The sequence below is a fragment of the Oncorhynchus gorbuscha genome, linkage group LG04 (genome assembly GCF_021184085.1).
Source record: "Oncorhynchus gorbuscha isolate QuinsamMale2020 ecotype Even-year linkage group LG04, OgorEven_v1.0, whole genome shotgun sequence".
NCBI classification, from domain to species: Eukaryota; Metazoa; Chordata; class Actinopteri; order Salmoniformes; family Salmonidae; genus Oncorhynchus; species Oncorhynchus gorbuscha.
Genome location: NC_060176.1, coordinates 33,491,531 through 33,508,431, shown reverse-complemented (window position 1 = coordinate 33,508,431; position 16,901 = coordinate 33,491,531). Strand labels below are relative to the sequence as shown.

The 16,901-nt window shown below is 44.5% G+C and overlaps 2 protein-coding genes across 4 annotated transcripts in view; one reads left to right on the top strand and one right to left on the bottom strand.

The window, feature by feature from the left end:
* Positions 1-9,590, top strand: part of mfsd14bb (major facilitator superfamily domain containing 14Bb) — a 29,560-nt gene extending 19,970 nt beyond the window's left edge. The window contains exons 3-12 of the mRNA XM_046346535.1: positions 828-890; positions 1,464-1,591; positions 2,053-2,167; positions 2,474-2,692; positions 2,988-3,101; positions 3,675-3,746; positions 3,913-4,025; positions 4,203-4,300; positions 4,583-4,737; positions 6,556-9,590. Coding sequence (XP_046202491.1) covers positions 828-890; positions 1,464-1,591; positions 2,053-2,167; positions 2,474-2,692; positions 2,988-3,101; positions 3,675-3,746; positions 3,913-4,025; positions 4,203-4,300; positions 4,583-4,737; positions 6,556-6,771 — 1,293 coding nt within the window. The 3' untranslated portion in view covers positions 6,772-9,590. The remainder of the gene's footprint in view (positions 1-827; positions 891-1,463; positions 1,592-2,052; positions 2,168-2,473; positions 2,693-2,987; positions 3,102-3,674; positions 3,747-3,912; positions 4,026-4,202; positions 4,301-4,582; positions 4,738-6,555) is intronic.
* Positions 9,591-12,030: 2,440 nt separating this feature from the next.
* Positions 12,031-16,901, bottom strand: part of lrrc2 (leucine rich repeat containing 2) — a 46,097-nt gene continuing 41,226 nt past the window's right edge. For 2 of the 3 annotated variants that reach the window (XM_046346534.1, XM_046346533.1), the window contains 2 exons: positions 12,700-12,824; positions 12,031-12,509 (listed from right to left, as the gene is read on the bottom strand). In XM_046346534.1, coding sequence (XP_046202490.1) covers positions 12,460-12,509; positions 12,700-12,824 — 175 coding nt within the window. In that variant the 3' untranslated portion in view covers positions 12,031-12,459. The remainder of the gene's footprint in view (positions 12,510-12,699; positions 12,825-16,901) is intronic. The other variant, XR_006838481.1, reaches the window with a different exon arrangement.

Sequence of the window (16,901 nt, the reverse complement as noted above, 5' to 3'; positions counted from 1 at the left end):
CCAATCCTCTTGTACGATTCGCTGAGTGCTGCCTTGATGTTTGCTTGTAGCTGTATGTACGCAGCTGTGCTAATAACGCATGTGAATTCCCTCGGCATATCATGGGGTCTGAATTTTAGCACCAAAAACTCCAGGTAGGGTGAACAGGAGCTTGATGTTTTTAACTTCGGTACACCATGAACTGTTGACGAGGAAGCCTATGCCTCCCCCTACTCTTACCAGAAGCCTGCGTTCAATCAATACAGAAAATTGAAAAGTTGTCTGGTTGAATAACAGTCAAGTGAATTGTCCATATGCCTTGTCTCTGTAAAAACCAAGACTCAGCATTCCCTGATGTCCCTCTACAATTTGAAGCCTTGCTCGGAGTTCACAAAGTTAATTTTCCAGCGAAAAAAAAGCCATCAGGATGCTAGAAAGAGGAGGCCGTCTAGCCTGTCTTTTCAGCTTTGCTTGGAGTCCCCCTTTCGTTCTTCTTCGTCACCGGCATTGTTTTCTGTCGTCTCGGCCAGGAGCAACAGGTAAGCCAGCTGTGCGAGACATTTATTATTCCAGATCTGGGAGGCTGAGCGATAATTCTGTAGCTTCTGATTCATGATCCAGAAGTTTGTCGCTTGTAGGAAATTATTGCACAAACATTCTGAGCAAACATAGTCATAATTAATGCAAAAAAAATACCAATGAATAAAAGCAAAGTCGGGCAGGAAGCGGCAAGACGTGCGCCCTCCTCAGTGCCCCAAAGGTCATGAATAAATGACAGCATTATCTGTAGAGACTTTGCAAATGACCTAACAAGGGTATTTATATTGTCTCATTCCTTTGTCCTCCAGGTTCTTCATGAAACATTCCCCCAGCACACATTTCTCATGAATGGTTTGATTCAAGGTGTTAAGGTAAGAGGCATTTCCATTTGGGTTGCTTTTAAGAATCAATGTTTACTATATAATTTTTAATTAGGAACTTTTATTTCAAAGTTGCGATGAGAGGATATTTGGTCACTATGCTCACTTTGAGAGGTGCAGGGGGGAAAACCTGATTGTCAAGTTTCTACTAGGCATAGTCTTTTCGCCTATCTGGTTTGTTCAGATCAGCATTAGTCAATGGTGAAAAGAGCTCAGTATTACAGCATTGTAATATAACTTATTTTCATTTATGACATAGAGATGGTTGTCAGTCAAAATCACAGAGGATAGAGCTTGCCTGGTAACCCAGGTCTGCCTACGGCTTGGTCATCATCGTCTTTGTGCTGCATTTGCTACCCACAGCAAGACCCCATGTTACTATACTTCAGTTAGCTATGTCACAATCTTTATGTGCTTAGGTGAGCAATTTTAACACTGGTAATGTAGCTCTTTCACACCTAAATTGAGTTGTGTCAAACGCCTTCCCATATAGGTCTCATTCTTGATGCATTTTTGGCGTAGCATTGTGATGACATTTTACCCACCCCCCTGTGTCGTGTGTAGGGGTTGCTGTCTTTCCTGAGTGCCCCTCTGATAGGTGCCTTATCAGATGTTTGGGGCAGGAAGTCCTTCCTGCTGGTTACAGTGTTCTTCACCTGTGCCCCAATCCCCCTAATGAGGATAAGCCCATGGTAAGAGGCACCGGTAGACATAGCACCCTTTGTGCTCAGTCACATGCTTCTCATGTGAGTGATCTCTACAGCGCTCTCCGTGGCTTCTGACTGCAAACCTGCTGGGAACAAGGGTTGTATGTGTGCAATGGTTAAATCTCAATTGCATACTCCTCGTGTCCTCTCTCTTCGCCTCCTTCTCAAAACCTATTGGATGAGAAAGCCATAGGTCCCTCCCCTCTGATCTTCTCCTCCAATGGGTTTTGAGAAGGAGGAAAGAAGAGAGGAAGCGAGGAGTATGAAATTGAGATTCTCCCTATGTGTTTTCTGCTGATGCTTACCTTCTCACACTGAGACAAATGTGTCTTTGCTGCTGAATGTTTTCAACATTGTTCTCAACTATACATTTCTATCAGTGTTGAATATATGTGACATTTCCTCTGTTTTGAGTAAGATTTTTACTTTTGAATGTCTCTCTACAGGTGGTATTTTGCCATGATATCAGTCTCTGGTGTCTTCGCTGTGACTTTCTCTGTAATATTTGCATATGTTGCTGACATCACTGAAGAACATGAAAGAAGCACCGCATATGGACTGGTAATGGCTCTTGTCTGTCCCCCACCACTTTTTTTTTTTTTTAAACCTTTATTTAACTAGGCAAGTCAGTTAAGAACAAATTCTTATTTTCAATGACGGCCTAGGAACAGTGGGTTAACTGCCTGTTCAGGGGCAGAACGACAGATTTGTACCTTGTCAGCTCGGCGGTTTGAACTTGCAACCTTCCGGTTACTAGTCCAACACTCTAACCACTAGGCTACGCTGCCGCCCCATATGACTTATATGTTAAAGAGGATCAAATAAATTAACACACACATGTTGAGGATGTTCCACCTTCTGCTTCAGGTGTCAGCAACGTTTGCCGCCAGTTTGGTCACGAGTCCCGCCATCGGTGCCTACCTTTCTGCAAATTACGGCGACAGTTTGGTGGTGCTAGTGGCCACTATCATCGCAGTGGTGGATATCGCCTTTGTCCTTTTGGTTGTGCCAGAATCTCTCCCAGACAAAATGAGACTGACGTCCTGGGGGTCGCCTATCTCCTGGGAGCAAGCTGACCCCTTTGCTGTGAGTGACATTGACATAACCTTACCCAAATTGAATGAACTGTTATACCGTATGTACATATACAATGCAAGAAGGCAATTAGCTCCGTAAAATGGCCATTTTGTGGAGAAAAAAATTGAAGGGCTGCATACGTCTGCGTATTTTGGCTACGCAGGATCGTCATTTTGCATTCTTGCGTATGTTGGTTGGGTACAAATTAGCCTCATGTCTTACAGCTGTTCAATATGTTTAGAATTTCACTGTGATACTGAATGTTGACCACTTGGTTTTTCTTCCTCCCATGTCATTTGTCCAGTCTCTTAGGCGAGTGGGAAAGGACCCGACAGTGTTGCTTATATGTGTCACAGTGTTCCTGTCCTACTTGCCAGAGGCAGGCCAGTACTCCAGTTTCTTCCTCTACCTGCGACAGGTGCGACTGGTTATAAGTCAATTATAAGCATCATGGGAAGTCTTAAGTCATTCTAGCATTGTTATCAATCATTATGTAATGTTATCTGACCAGTGTTGCCAACAATTTTGCGGTGAGTTTCGCTATTGGCTCCTTGATTTGTCGCTAGAAGTCTCTAGATGTTTTGCCATTTCTGTGACGACGTCACAGCACATATTTGGCTTACTGCGGCATAGCTGCAGTCCCTGTTTTCGCACCCTCTCTCGCCGCACATCCTCTCCCCGTGTGCTTCTCAGCTGGTGTGTGTGTCGTTGCTGTGAATCCAACTCTCGTTTGTGGCAGAATTTAGTGTGCAAAGCCCTTGTGTCAAAACTTCCCAAAGGCACCCTGAAAAGTAGCTGAATTTGTCACTAGAACCAATAAAAGTCACTGGAGTGGTCTGAACTTGCATAGGATTAGCAACAAAGTCACTCAATTGGCAACATTGCATCTGCCTTGTCTAAATTAATTGGATATGGGGAGGGTGATGTGTATACTTCACTTTTATCCACGCTGTGTAATATGAGATGCACTGTGCTTTGCGTTCCCTTTCAGGTTATTGAATTCTCGCCTGCGGCAATTGCTGCTTTTATAGCAATGGTCGGGATCCTCTCTATTATCGCTCAGGTATTTTGTTGCTATATTAGTATTTCCTCTATTCATCAACTGTGAAAAGTGTCACTATTTACGATGTTCCACGTCAATATTTACCTCAGTAAACTATTAAAAGATAATGAAGAATACAATATTTTGGATTTACTGTAATTTTTCCTCTCCCCTTTTCTTTTAACAGACATTGCTCTTAACCTATTTTATGAGAACTATTGGAAATAAAAACACAGTGTTACTTGGACTGGGGTTTCAGCTGTTCCAGTTAGCCTGGTATGGCTTTGGATCAGAACCATGGTAAGTTTGTGTTTGATCCACAGCCAAAATGATATCTCATACGTGCTAGAATACATAGGGTTGGTCTTTAGTGTTGTCCAGCTGTCCAAGTGTTGGCACCGCGTCAGTGTGGAGGGGATTTGTCCATTGTCCGTGTGAAATAGCTCTAACCCCACTGTGGGACCTCCTGCCTTTCAGGATGATGTGGGCTGCGGGTACAGTCGCAGCCATGTCCAGTATCACCTTCCCTGCAGTCAGTGCTTTGGTGTCCCGGATAGCAGCCTCTGATCAGCAAGGTAAGACAACACTAGTCTCCTCTCTGTGGCTCTACCTTTTCCCCTCCACACATTGCCCTTACACGGAGCTGCAGAGGTCACTGCCACTGACCAACTAAAGAGCAACAGCTGACATGTGACAACTGATTCAAGCCTTGGTCTATGTAATCTCTACCTTGTTCTCCCTTTCACCATAACAGGCATTATGCTTTTATACCCTTTCTACCTGAGGTGTCTGAAAGGAGGTGAATTGTGAGTTTATCTGTGCCGTCAGAGTAAAATCTGGTTTTGTTACGCTTACAGGATGTGTCCAGGGAATGATTACGGGTATCAGAGGCCTATGCAATGGGCTGGGTCCAGCTCTGTACGGCTTCATATTCTTCCTGTTCAACGTGGAGCTGAACGAGCTTGACCCTATGACAGGAAGAAACAAAAGTACATCTCAGGAGCCCAGTGAGGTACAGAGCCCAGAATATGCTTACATCTTTAATTTCATGGCTGTGTAACTCTGAGATCATATGAGTACAGCTGTGATGGTGAATGTGATAGTCAGTTTGCTTTAGGCCCTTCGAGCACAAAAAACCCTTCTGTTGGCTAAAAAACAGTAGTTTTATTTTATGGAGTTGGATTAGAAAAACAAAGTTATCCCATTAAGAGAAGCTTCTTCTACTTTTTGATGATGGTTAAAATAATCATTATCAAAGTAAAACCTATCATCAATACATACACTGCATTACAAAAGTATTCAGACCCCTTCCTTTTTTCCATATTTGGTTATGTAAAAGCCTTATTCTAGAATGGATTAAATAAATAAAAAATCCTGATCAATCTACACACACTACCCCATAATGAAAAAGCATAAGCAGAAATACCGTATTTACATAAGTATTCAAACCCTTTGCTATGAGACTTGAAGATGAGCTCAGGGGCATCTTGTTTCTATTGATCATCCTTGAAATGTCCACCTGTGGCAAATTCAATTGATTGGACATGATTTGGAAAGGAACACACATGTCTATATACGGTCCCAAAGTTGACAGTGCATGTTAGAGCAAAACCCAAGCCATGAGGTCAAAGGAATTGTCCATAGAACTCCAAGAGGATTGTGTCAGCACAGATTTAGGGAAGGGTATCAACACATTTCTGCAGCATTGAAGGTCCCCAAGAACACAGTGGCCTCCATAATTCTTAAATGGAAGAAGTTTGGAACCACCAAGACTATTCCTAGAGCTGGCTTGCCCGGCCAAACTGGGCAGAGAGGTGACCAAGAACCCAACGGTCACTCTGACAGAGCTCCAGAGTTTCTCTGGGGAAATGGTTGTCCTTCTGGAAGGTTATCCCATCTCTGCAGCACTGCACCAATCAGGCCTTTATGGTTGAGTGGCCAGACGGAAGTCACTCCTCAGTAAAAGATGCATGACAAGCCCGCTTGGAGTTTGCCAAAAGGCATCTAAAGACTCTGACCATGAGAAACAAGATTCTCTGGTCAGATGAAACCAAGATTGAACTCTTTGACCTGAATGCCAAGCGTCACGTCTGGAGGAAACCTGGCACCATCCCTACGGTGAAGCATGGTGGTGGCAGCATCATGCTGTGAAGATGTTTTTCAGTGGCAGGCGCTGGGAGACTAGTCAGGATTGAGGCAAATTACAGAGAGATCCTTGAAAACCTGCTGCAGAGCGCTCAGGATCTCAGACTGGCTTGAAGGTTCACCTTCCAACAGGACAACGATCCTAAGCACACAGCCAAGACTAACGCAGGAGTGGCTAGAGGACAAGTCTCTGAATGTCCTTTAGTGGCCTAGCCAGAGCCCGGACTTGAACCCAATCGAACATCTCTGGAGCGACCTGAAAATATCTATGCAGCGACGCTCCCCATCCAACCTGACAGAGCTTGAGAGGAGGATCTGCAGAGAGGAATGGGAGAAAGTCCCCAAATACAGGTGTGCCAAGCTTGTTGCGTCATACCCAAGAAGACTCGAAGCTGTAATCGCTGCCAAAGGTGCTTCAACAAAGTACTGAGTAAAGGGTCTGAATACTTATGTAAAAGTGTAAGTTTTATTTGATACATTTGCAAAAAATATAATCCTGTTTTTGCTTTGTCATTATGGGGCATTGTGTGTTGATTGATGAGGGGGGGAAACAATTCAATCCATTTTAGAATAACACTGTAACGTAACACAATGTGGAAAAGATCAAGGGGTCTGAATACTTAACGACAGCATTGTACATGCAAGCGGTTCATTTTGGTAACCGTTATTGTGAATTTTCTTTCAGAAACCGACCATTCCCGGTCCGCCCTTCCTGTTCGGAGCCTGTTTAGTGTTGCTGGCTCTCCTTGTGGCCATCTTCATCCCTGACCACCACAGTATGGCAGTGAAGACCTACACGGACACGCGCAAAATCAGCACCAGCAACAACCTCCAGAGTTTAAACCCCCTGCCTGCCAGCGAAGAGGACATAGAGCCTCTCCTGCAGGACAGCAGCATGTGACTACCTGAAAGAGACTCCAACATGAGCCCCCCAAATGGCCCCTAAACTACAACCTCAACCAGCAGCAGCCGACATGGTGCCATGCCGGGTATATCCTTCAACCACGTTGAACACAGTTCTGTTTCTATGATTAGGGATCGGTCTTTTGTCCAGCGAGATGGTTTTATCGTTTACTGTGATTTTTACATTGCGACAAGGACAGAAACACTTCTTAATGCACCGGGTTGAGTGACAATGTGTTTTGGTGTCAAACATTGGCCTAGACAGTGTTTGTGGAGTTGAAGAGATGGCCGTAAACTCTGCTGGTTTCTCATATGCTTAAAGAACTCCCCTCCTATTAATGGGTTTAAAATGCCAATCAATGCCCACTCCAGCTTTATGTTAATAAAATATTGACCTGTATCTCATCAAAGTTACTGTGCAATCTAGATTGTAAACGGATTGGTGTATAGTTAGGTAAATACACTACATGACAAAGTATGTGGACACCTGCTCTTAGACCATCTCATTCCAAAATCATGGGCATTCATGTGAAAGTCACTGAGCTCTTCAGTAAGGACATTCTACAGCCAATGTTTGTCTATGGAGATTGCATGGCGGTGTGCTTGATTTTTTTTATACACCTATCAGCAACGGGTGTGGCTGAAATAGTCGAATCCACTAATTTGAAGGGGTGTCCACATGCTTTTGTGTGTATATATAGTGTATGTACCTTAAAGGTGATGCAATTTATTATAAATGCTGTGCCATATATTATTTTTTATTTTTGCCTTTTGTCATGCATTGTTGAATCAGCCGAGTGAGACTTGACTTGGACTTGAATGTTACAGAAATCGTTGCTGAAAGAGTTGAACATGACATTCCAAATATGCCTATCCACCCTACAAATCCCAACCTGAGTATATTGTCAGCTACCTCAAATTTTTACCTCTTCATAAGATGTAAATTAAAGACAAATCTTGGCCCCCTGATTTGGTATAGAATCTCATAACCTTTAAAAACTAAATCATCACTTTTACAGGAACTGTTACCTTTTTACATCTGAGTGTTAGTTCTTGTGTTGCATAAAGGTCTGGTGGGATTGTGGCTACCCGTGACGTATTAATGGATTTAACTTGAGACCCACAGTACAGTTGTACTCCTCAGTTTTTAACTTGAGACTTTAACATTTTAACTGCCAATCCTGAATTGAAATTAAAACCGTGATAATGGCATATTGTGGTACTTTAAAAATGTATTTTCAGAGTACAGTTGTTTGGCCTCATAACTATTGCAACTAGTTGGAAAGTGCTTTTTTTGTGGTATGGTACAGGTAACTGTCAAAATAAAGGATACACTTGAGTAAATGAGGGTTCTGGCCATTCTGTTATGGTGCATTTTCCTGGTATGGTTTAGTTCCACTCGACCCCTTTAGAGGACAAGGTAAACACCAATGAATACACAGCCATTGAGTGATCACCTTCAACCTATGGTGAATCCTTTCTGTCCTGATGGAAGTGGTCTCTTCTAGGATGACAATGCCCCCATCCACAGGGCACGAATGGTCACTGAATTTTTTGTTGAGCATGAAAACGATTTAAACCATATACCATGGCTGTCTGTTTCCAGATCTCAACCCAAATGAACACTTATGGGGGATTCTGGAGCGGAGCGTGAGACTACGTTTTCCACCACCAACAAAGCACCAAATTATGGATTTTCTCGTGGAAGACTGGTGTCTCATGTAGTTCCAGACAGTTGTAGAATCTATTGTATGCCAAGGTGCACTGAAGCTGTTCTGGCGTGGTGACCCAATGACCTATTAAGACACTTTGTTGGTGTTTCCTTTATTTTAGCGGTTTCCTATTATGACCCCAGACTGAATGGAGACCAAGATGTTGCTCTGTCAGATCTTAAGATTTTTTAAATGTTGCTCTCTAAGATAGTTGGTGTAAAAAAACACAATACAACCTATATTTTTGCATACAATCATAACTAACCTGTAAAAGTGGAATTTAGTGTTACATTTTCCATGTTGTGTACTGTATTAATTTTGCCAGCAGGTTTGAATCTAAATTATGACATATCTCATGTTGATGAAACTGTATGAATCTGTTCAATAACTTATGTAAGACCCAAGTCTTGGACTTTCGTAATGCAGCACTTAGTATATTTTAAGAACAAGGTTAATATATTTAGCCATTGTTATTGCTAAAGAAAACGATTCAATTATGCAGTTAAAATACCTATTTCTACTCTTGCAGTGTAAATGATGCATTCATTTGCTGAGTACTGCATCTTAATTTCAATGAATATGTGTGCCTAAAAATATATATACATGTTTAATATACTGAACAAAAATATAAGCGCAACTTGCAACAATTTCAAAGATTTTACTGAGTTACAGTTCATGTCAGGAAATTAGTCAATTGAAATGAATTCATTCGTCCCTAATCTATGGATTTCATATGACTGGGCAGTGGTGCAGTCATGGATGGGCCTTGGAGGGGATAGGCCCACCCAATGGGGAACTAGGTACAAGCAATCAGAATGACTTTTTCTCCAGAAAATGGTTTTATTACAGACTGTAATATTTCTAACCCCCTACAGTTTTGAGGCCGGTTGGACGCACTTCCAAATTCCCTAAAACGACGTTGGAGGCAGCTTATGGTAGAGAAAGTAACATTCAATTATCTGGCAACAGCTCTGGTGGACATTCCTGTAGTCAGCATGCTCCCAACAGACTTGAGACATCTGTGGCATTGTGTTGTGTGACAACTGCACATTTTAAAGTGGCCTTTTATTGCCCCCACCACAAGTTGCACCTGTGTAATGATCATGCTGTTCAATCAGCTTCTTGATATGCCACACCTGTCAGGTGGATGGATTATTTTAGCAGAGGAGAAATGCTCATTTACAGGGATGTAAACAAATTTGTGCACAAAATTTGAGAGAAATACGCTTTGTGCGTATGGAACATTTCTGGGATTTCTTTTTATTTCAACTCATGAAACATGGGACCAACACTTTACATGTTGCGTTTTATATTTTTGCTCAATCTATTTTGAGGTCTTTTTTTAATTGATGTTGAATTATTTCTTCATGGGTTGTGCATTTGTAATAGCTTTGTTTTCTCTTAAATCATAATTCTGAATAATATCTACAATAATAAAGAAATGTATAGCCATTGTTGGATGTCTGCATTACATAATTTAATACTAGTATGTATGGATTTTATAATCCACACATTTTGACCACCATTATGTGGGTATTATATAAAATTTGATTTTGTGAAAAGGATTCCTCATATTTGCTCTTTGTATCAGAGTGCAGACTTCGAAAGTGTTTAATCATACAGCATTGTCTATAACAAATCATACAAACTGCTCACTTGCAGAACACTCAGCATCCCAGACACTCATTCAGTAAACTTGATTGACAATTGTTGTCTTTGAGAAAACAGTTAGAAAAATATAATAATATAAACCTAGATTCAGGCCTTTAACTATTGCAATGCAACAAGTGTTTGGTCACATCAGAACACATATACCATATTACAACTACCGTATGGTCTCCCATAACATGTGAGAGACCTTTCGTAAATATTGAAGCTAGTGCTAGCCCAATCTGCACAAATTCTACACCTAACAAATGTATATCGATATGGTCATGTCATTTACAAGCCTTATTGATCATGGACTAAAAAGTGGGGGACCATGCTTTCCTTTGCAAAATGCAAGGTCCCCAAAAGGCATTTGATATGTCAAGTAAAAATCACACAGCATACTATATTGCAACATTTTAAAATGATATTGCACTCCAGCAGAGACTAGTAATCATGGCACAACATTAACCCATCCATAATCTTGAAAAACTAACTGAACTGTTCCAGGTCAACTTCATTGCAGACATTGCATTGCATCAACCAATGGTTGCGTGAAATGTCATCGACTGCGTTGGCATCAGATTGCAAAATCATATGATGGAGTTATTTTATGTGTTAGAACAGTGGCATGGGCCAATTTTGTGTTTTTTTTCATGGGGCAAAGAGAAAAATGTGCTGTTTTATAGCTAATCTCATGCTATTCTTTACATTTTGCCATAAGGCTGAGAGAAAATGTTGCTGTTTTAAAGATCATTTCCTGGAATTTTATAGCTAATTAAAGATCAAATTTAGGTGGTTGACTGTGATAAAGGCACTGGAATATGAGCTGTCTTGTTTGCTAAATGAACAAATGAAACAGGAAGTGGCATAGAAGCACAAGGATATAAGCTTCATTGCAGTCATATTTGTGGCTTATTGGGGGTGTGGCTTCCAGTTAGTTATTTTTGGCAACCCATCCCATGAGAGTGAATTTCATTCACTGGACGGTTCTGACCTAGAATACGTGGACAACTACAAATACCTAGGTGTCTGGCTAGACTGTAAACTCTCCTTCCAGACTCATATCAAACATCTCCAATCCAAAATCAAATCCAGAATCGGCTTTCTATTTTTGCAACAAAGCCTCCTTCACTCACGCCGCCAAACATACCCTAGTAAAACTGACTATCCTACCGATCCCCGACTTCGGCGATGTCCTCTACAAAATAGCTTCCAATACTCTACTCAGCAAATTGGATGTAGTCTATCACAGTGCCATCCGTTTTGTTACCAAAGCCTTATGCCACCCACCACTGCGACCTGTATGATCTAGTCGGCTGGTCCTCGCTACATATTCGTTGCCAGACCCACTGGCTCCAGGTCATCTATAAGTCTATGCTAGGTAAAGCTCCGCCTTATCTCAACTCACTGGTCACGATAACAACACCCACCCTTAGCACGTGCTCCAGCAGGTATATCTCACTGGTCATCCCCAAAGCCAACACCTCCTTTGGCCGCCTTTCCTTCCAGTTCGCTGCTGCCAGTGACTGGAACGAATTGCAAAAATCGCTGAAGCTGGAGACTTACATTGCCCTCACTAACCTTAAACATCAGCTATCTGAGCAGCTAACCGATTGCTGCAGCTGTACATAGTCCATCTGTAAATAACCCACCCAATCTACCTACCTCATCCCCATATTGTTTTCATTTACTTTGCTGGTCTTTCGCACAACAGTATCAGTATTTACACACCATCATCTGCTCATCATCATCTGCTCATCTATCACTCCAGTGTTAATCTTCTAAATTGTAATTACTTTGCTACTATGGCCTATTTATTGCCTTACCTCATGCCATTTGCACACACTGTATATAGACTTTCTTTTTTTCTATTATGTTATTGACTGTACGCTTGTTTATTCCATGTGTAACTCTGTGTTGTTGTTTCTGTCGCACTGCTTTGCTTTATCTTGGCCAGGTCGCAGTAGTTTACCTGGTTAAATAAAGGTGAAATTAAAAAAATAAATAATAATAATTCCAGTTCATCTCTTCTGTTATATTTATTCAAATCTGACTAATCCAATGCACTGCTTGCTATGAATTCTATCTGATGGTGTTTGTATGTTTAAGTAAATAATATCCCATTTGGAACACTGACAAGTAAAGAGCGTTACATACCTACGCCCCTGTGTTAAACATCTATCCAGGTGATGTGAGTTTTGGCATGCATCTGCAATGTAGTCAGCCTGGAACTCGGCCACTGTTTACAAGTGTTCAGAGGATTGACATGCAATGCATGCACAGCAGCATGGTTGTCCGTTTTCTTCTGGTCATCTGAATCTCCATTACAGACAGCATGAGAATGACACTTTGGTGGTGTATGTTGGGGCAGTTTCTGGAGAGAAATTATACATTTACATGTCGAACTCTGCATTTATAGGCTACACAATAATACAGTAATAGACATATGAGTGCCTTGAGTGGTAAAGAAATCATCTGTGGTGGATGGATCTAATGTCTTGCTAAGTGATTGTTAACTTGGCCAACAGTGAAACAACCCACAAATATGAAAAGTGATGTCTTACCTCTGTCCTTCACTGTGTCAATGTATGTCTGCATAAATTCTTTGTGATGGTCTTGCCGTGTTTCCAATATCTCATCATCCCCCTCCATTATTTCATCAACCATGTTGTCATATAGCTTAATGAATCTGAAAAGAAAAGGCATATCAGATTGCAAAATCATATGATGGAGTTAGTTTATATGTTAAAAACAGTGGCATGGGCCAATATATATATATTTTTTTTTCATGGGGCAAAGAGAAAAATGTGCTGTTTTATAGCTAAGCTGTCACGCCTTGGTCATTGTATTTTGTGTTTTTGTTATATGTTTGGGTAGGCCAGGGTGTGACATGGGTTTATATGTTGTTTTTCGTATTGGGGTTTGTAGTATTTGGGATCGCGGCTAATTAGGGGTGTTGTATAGGCTTGGCTGCCTGAGGCGATTCTAATTGGAGTCAGGTGCTTATCGTTGTCTCTGATTGAGAACCGTATTTAGGTAGCCTGAGTTCGCTTTGTATTTGGTGGGTGTTTGTTCCTGTCTCTGTGTAGTAGTTCACCAGATAGGCTGTAATTAGTTTCACGTTCCGTTCTGTTGTTTTTTGTATTTAGATTCTGTTATTTTCTTGTACCGCGTTTTCATTCATTAAAGTCATGAGTAACCTACACGCTGCATTTCGGTCTGACTCTCTTCATTCAACAGACTAAAGCCCTTACAGAAACACCCACCACCACTCACAGACCGAGCAGTGTGTAAACTGGCAGGAGCTAAAGGAGGACGTTATGGATGGTAGAGGCATGGAGTATATGACAAAATCGACAGGTGGGCGGCCGACCCAGAGCGAGTGCAGGAGCCTGCCTGGGATTCCCTGCAGCAATGCGAAGAGGGCTATAGACGAATGGAGTTTAAAAAGTAACCCCCAAATATTTATTGGGGTAAAGCGCAGAGAGAGAGTGGCTGAGTCAGGAGTCAGACCTGAGCCTACTCTCCCTGTTAATTGTGAGGAGCAGCAATATAAGGACTTCTGGTCTTGGGAGATGATATTAGACGGAAAAGGACCCGGAAAAGCAGCCCAAAAAAAATGATTGGGAGGTGGCTAGAAGGGAGAATAGTTATGCCAGGTAGGAGACCTGTGCAAACTCCCTGTGCTCACCGTTGGGCTAGAGAGACCGGGCAGGCATCGTGTTATGCTATGGAGCGCACGGTGTTTCCAGTGCGGGTGCAGAGCCAGGTGCGGCACATACCAGCCCTTCCTATTGGCCGGGCTAGAGTGGGCATCGAGCCAGGTAAGCTTGGGCAGGCTCGGTGCTCAAGAGCTCCAGTGCGCCTGCACGGTCCGGTCTATCCAGAGCCACCTATACACACCAGTCCTCCGGTAGCAGCTCCCCGCACCAGGCTTCCTGTGCGTGTCCTCGAGCCAGTACCACCAGTTCCAGCACCACGCACCAGGCCTCCAGTGCGCCTCGCCTGTTCAGCGCTGCCAGCGCTTTTCTCCTCTCCTGCGCTATCGGAGTCTCCTGCCTGTTTAGCGCAGCCAGAGCCTTTCTCCTCTCCTGCGCTGCCGGAGTCTCCAGTCTGCCCAGCGCCGCCAGTGCTCCCAGTCGGCCCAGCGCGGCCAGTGCTCCCAGTCTGCCCAGCGCGGCCAGTGCTCCCAGTCTGCCCAGCGCCGCCAGTGCTCCCAGTCTGCCCAGCGCCGCCAGTGCTCCCAGTCTACCCAGCGCCGCCAGTGCTCCCAGTCTGCCCAGCGCAGCCAGTCTGCCCAGAGCCGCCAGTCAGCCCAGCGCTGCCCGACAACCAGTCTCTTCCAGATCTGCCCGACAACCAGTCTCTTCCAGATCTGCCCGACAACCAGTCTCTTCCAGATCTGCTCGACAACCAGTCTCTTCTAGATCTGCCAGCCAGCCAGGATTTACCGGAGCCTACTACCTGCCTGAGCTTCATTACATTTACATTTACATTTAAGTCATTTAGCAGACGCTCTTATCCAGAGCGACTTACAAATTGGTGCATTCACCTTATGACATCCAGTGGAACAGTCACTTTACAATAGTGCATCTAAATCTTAAAGGGGGGTGAGAGGGATTACTTATCCTATCCTAGGTATTCCTTAAAGAGGTGGGGTTTCAGGTGTCTCCGGAAGGTGGTGATTGACTCCGCTGTCCTGGCGTCGTGAGGGAGTTTGTTCCACCATTTGGGGGCCAGAGCAGCGAACAGTTTTGACTGGGCTGAGCGGGAGCTGTACTTCCTCAGTGGTAGGGAGGCGAGCAGGCCAGAGGTGGATGAACGCAGTGCCCTTGTTTGGGTGTAGGGCCTGATCAGAGCCTGGAGGTACTGAGGTGCCGTTCCCCTCACAGCTCCGTAGGCAAGCACCATGGTCTTGTAGCAGATGCGAGCTTCAACTGGAAGCCAGTGGAGAGAACGGAGGAGCGGGGTGACGTGAGAGAACTTGGGAAGGTTGAACACCAGACGGGCTGCGGCGTTCTGGATGAGTTGAAGGGGTTTAATGGCACAGGCAGGGAGCCCAGCCAACAGCGAGTTGCAGTAATCCAGACGGGAGATGACAAGTGCCTGGATTAGGACCTGCACCGCTTCCTGTGTGAGGCAGGGTCGTACTCTGCGGATGTTGTAGAGCATGAACCTACAGGAACGGGCCACCGCCTTGATGTTGGTTGAGAACGACAGGGTGTTGTCCAGGATCACGCCAAGGTTCTTAGCGCTCTGGGAGGAGGACACAATGGAGTTGTCAACCGTGATGGCGAGGTCATGGAACGGGCAGTCCTTCCCCGGGAGGAAGAGCAGCTCCGTCTTGCCGAGGTTCAGCTTGAGGTGGTGATCCGTCATCCACACTGATATGTCTGCCAGACATGCAGAGATGCGATTCGCCACCTGGTCATCAGAAGGGGGAAAGGAGAAGATTAATTGTGTGTCGTCTGCATAGAAATGATAGGAGAGACCATGTGAGGTTATGACAGAGCCAAGTGACTTGGTGTATAGCGAGAATAGGAGAGGGCCTAGAACAGAGCCCTGGGGGACACCAGTGGTGAGAGCGCGTGGTGAGGAGACAGATTCTCGCCACGCCACCTGGTAGGAGCGACCTGTCAGGTAGGACGCAATCCAAGCGTGGGCCGCGCCGTAGATGCCCAACTCGGAGAGGGTGGAGAGGAGGATCTGATGGTTCACAGAATCGAAGGCAGCCGATAGATCTAGAAGGATGAGAGCAGAGGAGAGAGAGTTAGCTTTAGCAGTGCGGAGCGCCTCCGTGATACAGAGGAGAGCAGTCTCAGTTGAATGACTAGTCTTGAAACCTGACTGATTTGGATCAAGAAGGTCATTCAGAGAGAGATAGCGGGAGAGCTGGCCAAGGACGGCACGTTCAAGAGTTTTGGAGAGAAAAGAAAGAAGGGATACTGGTCTGTAATTGTTGACATCGGAGGGATCGAGTGTAGGTTTTTTCAGAAGGGGTGCAACTATCGCTCTCTTGAAGACGGAAGGGACGTAGCCAGCGGTCAGGGATGAGTTGATGAGCGAGGTGAGGTAAGGGAGAAGGTCTCCGGAAATGGTCTGGAGAAGAGAGGAGGGGATAGGGTCAAGCGGGCAGGTTGTTGGGCGGCCGGCCGTCACAAGACGCGAGATTTCATCTGGAGAGAGAGGGGAGAAAGAGGTCAGAGCACAGGGTAGGGCAGTGTGAGCAGAACCAGCGGTGTCGTTTGACTTAGCAAACGAGGATCGGATGTCGTCGACCTTCTTTTCAAAATGGTTGACGAAGTCATCTGCAGAGAGGGAGGAGGGGGGGCGGGATTCAGGAGGGAGGAGAAGGTGGCAAAGAGCTTCCTAGGGTTAGAGGCAGATGCTTGGAATTTAGAGTAGTAGAAAGTGGCTTTAGCAGCAGAGACAGAGGAGGAAAATGTAGAGAGGAGGGAGTGAAAGGATGCCAGGTCCGCAGGGAGGCGAGTTTTCCTCCATTTCCGCTCGGCTGCCCGGAGCCCTGTTCTGTGAGCTCGCAATGAGTCATCGAGCCACGGAGCGGGAGGGGAGGACCGAGCCGGCCTGGAGGATAGGGGACATAGAGAGTCAAAGGATGCAGAGAGGGAGGAGAGGAGGGTTGAGGAGGCAGAATCAGGAGATAGGTTGGAGAAGGTTTGAGCAGAGGGAAGAGATGATAGGATGGAAGAGGAGAGAGTAGCGGGGGAGAGAGAGCGAAGGTTGGGACGGCGCGATACCATCCGAG